General features: G+C 49.6%; 1 protein-coding gene across 1 annotated transcript; it reads right to left on the bottom strand.

The window, feature by feature from the left end:
- Positions 1-202: 202 nt before the first annotated feature.
- LOC103679894 (trafficking protein particle complex subunit 10-like) lies at positions 203-2,637 on the bottom strand. Its single transcript, XM_008709418.2, has 2 exons — positions 2,436-2,637; positions 203-1,641 (listed from the first exon to the last, which is right to left on the bottom strand). The coding sequence occupies exons 1-2, from the start codon at positions 2,620-2,622 to the stop codon at positions 1,328-1,330; spliced, it is 501 nt and encodes a 166-aa protein (XP_008707640.1). The 5' UTR covers positions 2,623-2,637; the 3' UTR covers positions 203-1,327.
- Positions 2,638-3,565: the final 928 nt, after the last annotated feature.

Raw genomic sequence — 3,565 nt, 5'->3', positions numbered from 1 at the left:
CTCTCTGGGCTTCTTGAGAAGCTTCTGGATGCCTGTTTCCTTCCCAGATAAGGGAAGTTTTCAGCCATTACTTCTTCAAGGAGATTTCCGACCTTTTCTCTCTCTCTCTTCTCCTTCTGGAAACCCCATGATCCAAATATTAGTCTGTTTGCTGTTGTCCTATAAGCCCCTAAACTATCTTCACTTTTTTCCTTCTTTTTTCTTTTTGCTGCTCTGATTGAGTCCCACTGCCTTGACTTCGAGCTGCCTGATCCCTTCTTCTGCTTTGTCTAGGCTGTACTTCAGTCGGCTGTTGTATTCTTCACTCGGCGACTTCTATCTGGTACATTCTTCTATTTCCCATCTCCGTGGAATTTCTGTGCTCATCCATTTTCTCTCCCGTTCGGCAAGCATCTTCATGAGCGTTACTCTAAACTCCTTATCAGGTAAATTTCTTGTCTCCATTTCACTAAGATTTTTTTCCCCTGAGGTTTTACCTTGTTCTTCCATTGCTAGAACATGTTGCTCTGTATCTTCGCTCTGCTGGACTCTGTGTCTATACAGTAGACAGCACAACCACCTCTCCCAGTCTTACAGCAGCAGCCTGAGATAGATGAGCCTCATCATTCAATCCAGTCCGATTCTGGGTTGTTGCTCAAACCTTTGTGCTGTCCAAGGACCTACTGTATTTTTAATACCTCTAGCAGTTGAGGGGTGTGCCAAGACTTGTCCTTATCTTAGAAGGGAGGATCTCAGCACCTAGATTCAGGGCAACTGGAAGCCAGACTCACAAGCAGCAGCTTTTTAAATAGGCAAATATGTACTGTTCTGTGGGACCATGAGTGTACAGTTCTACATCTGGGTTAAAAAGCTCTCAGAACTGACACTTGTGTTACAAGACATGGACACACCTGAATAAGCACAAAGGTAGCGACACATTCCTCGAGCTGAAGGACTGTGGCTCTGGAACCAAAGTCATGGATCTCTCAAATAACTGTCAATGAACACCAACATCAAAGCATAAAATGATAGAAATTCCTCTTTGCCAAGTTTGATGTGACGTTTCAGTGGACAGAAACCAAAGCACACCAAGACACAGAACTCACCCTAGCCTATTCACAGAGACAAATGGACTACAGACCCGAACTTACCTCCCCATTCTAAGCAAACACTCTCTTACAATAAACTGTCCTCCTCTCCTGAGTTGGTATAGAAAACTTAGAGCCTGTTTGTCTTTGTCCTTATAAGACGTAGCCTCTATCTAAGAAGGGGTGATTTAAAGATCTCAATGCTAAACCCAGCAAGAGGATGTGGGTCAGGAATGGGAAATCTGCCACTTCAGCGCAAGTCATCTCTTAAGTACTGTGTTTTGGAACAAGCACAACAGGCAGAGGCTGTGAGCACAGACGGAGCACTTCCAGCCCCTCCTTACTTTATGGTCTGTGGTGGCCATGCAGTGGCCTGCTTTCTGTGTGTCCTTATGCTTCCTGTGGGGCTCTGTCACCCCCAGCATGCTGCTCTCTCCTCCAGTTACTGGAGCTGAAGGTAAAGAGAGAACTTCCAGTTCAAATTCAATCATGTGGTACGCAGGAGCAGCAGGCAGACTGATGCTTGTGACCTTGTCAGATGACTGAACCCGGAGCGACACATCAGAAGCCTTTTCTAGGAAAGACAGAAAAAGTCACTTCTAACACATTCCCTGTGTTTCCTCATTCCTTTCTCTTCTAGTAGGTGACAGGCCCAGCAGTGTAGTTCCAGCCCAACTCCCACTGCTCCTACGCACCTGCAAAAGTGTATCTATGAAGGATTAAGGTGGGAGGGCAGAGGCAGGAAAATGAGGAACAAAACCTTCTAAGACGGTAATACTGTCTTAGCCGGCTGGTGGTAGACCAGAAACAGTCCCCGTGCTACATCTGAAGACAGAAAAGGGACACTTGCCACGTGGCCCACCATATACTGTGTGTTTCCCTGTATGACGTGCTTCCATTCCATTCCCCTAGCAGACCAGCTCCCACCAAGAAGGGGAGCAGCATCCTTCCCTCTCCATACCTCATGCCTGGGGACCAGGGGAGACAAGACTTTTCTAAGGCTTCTGACCAGTGACTAAAAAGGTTGATTTGCTTTTACTTTTTGGTGAGGGCTTGGGGAGGTAGAAGGAGATTGGAAGCTGGCAAGGCATCCTCTTGGAGCAGGGGCCCAGTCCACGATGCTGCATTATAAGCCCTTAGCAAGGTCAGCCCTGCCTGGCCACCAAGCATACCCATGGCTGTCTATTCATCCCAAATACAATGTCCCGCCCAAGGTCAGGGTCCCAGCCCACCTACAGGCAGGACATTGCCATGAAAGAGCTGCAGGGAGAAGTGGTCCTCAGACATGGCCGGGACCACAGGCGCCTTACAGCTCACGGTGCGGGACAATGGCAAGAGTCCACCTTCACCAGGTGACCGCCACCTCACCTCTTGTGTTGGAGTAGATCACTGCTCTGTTCTCTGCATGACACAGGATGAGCATGGCTTCTGCATTGCTGAGCTGGAGGCTGTCCCCGTTTTTTACTGTATAATGGCCAGTAGTGACCGTGAACTTTACCTTCTGAGGAATACCAGCCAAAAGGCTATCTGAAGGGAAAAAGACAGCAATCACCATCACAATCAATCGATGGAGGGCCTAGTGTGAGGTTAAAAGGGTGCTCTGCGTCTTCTGTTAAAGTGGATTTGTTCCCTGTAAATACTCCCCGTCCCACCCTCCACCCTCACTTTTCATCTCGATCACATGGATGCAGAGTTGAGGGGGACCCTGCCAGGAATAAGAGAATTCGAGTCTTATCAGCACTGAAGACAGGCTCACAGCGGCAAGCATGTCTACGAAGGTCCCAAAATTCACCTGCCGATAAGTTAGTAAGAGAGAAGCAGATAAAGACGCGAAAGAACAGACTAATGAAATCGAATGTACTATTCGTGCTATTCAGAATTGTTTCTAGCCTTTTCAGTTTAAGCCTTCAGGACCTTTGGTTCAGAACCCGCTGGGCAGAAGGTGAGGTTACTGCTATCCCCTAGACGGGAATGGAGGGTGGAGATGGGCTGAGCTGCCCAAGAGTCCCACGCCAGGACAGGCAGAAGGAAGAAGGCAAGAGATCGGGACCCGGGAGGAGGCGGGGACAGATGACAGGGATGGGAAGGCATAGGCAAGAACGGGAGAGAGGGGCCACGGACGGGAGCAGGGGCAGGAGCACGGCCGGCCGGTCCCCAGTGTGGCTCAGTGCGTCCCAGGCCCTCAGAGCAGTAGCACCCAGCCCTCCTCATGAGGGGTCCTCTGGCAGGACCCTCTGCGAGACTGTCCAGCATCTGAGGGCCTTTCCTGGTGGCCGTGGGAGACTTCTAAAATCAGAAAAGGAGGCAGTACAGAGAGAATAAATAGAAAAAAACGCTTTCCTTGATTTTTTCCCAAATGGAAGAAAGGAGCCTAATTAATACATCCTGTTCAGCCTGAACAACTGAGAAATTCACTCCCTGGTGTCCTAACCAAGTGCCACGTGGTCCTGCGCCACGTGGAACCACCGCGAACCCGGCGCGGCCCGGCGGCGGCCCAC

Source organism: Ursus maritimus, unplaced genomic scaffold, assembly GCF_017311325.1.
Source record: "Ursus maritimus isolate PB19 unplaced genomic scaffold, ASM1731132v1 scaffold_849, whole genome shotgun sequence".
Classification (NCBI taxonomy): domain Eukaryota; kingdom Metazoa; phylum Chordata; class Mammalia; order Carnivora; family Ursidae; genus Ursus; species Ursus maritimus.
The sequence above is the reverse complement of the archived record's forward strand: the minus strand, read 5'-3'. Positions and strand labels throughout refer to the sequence as shown.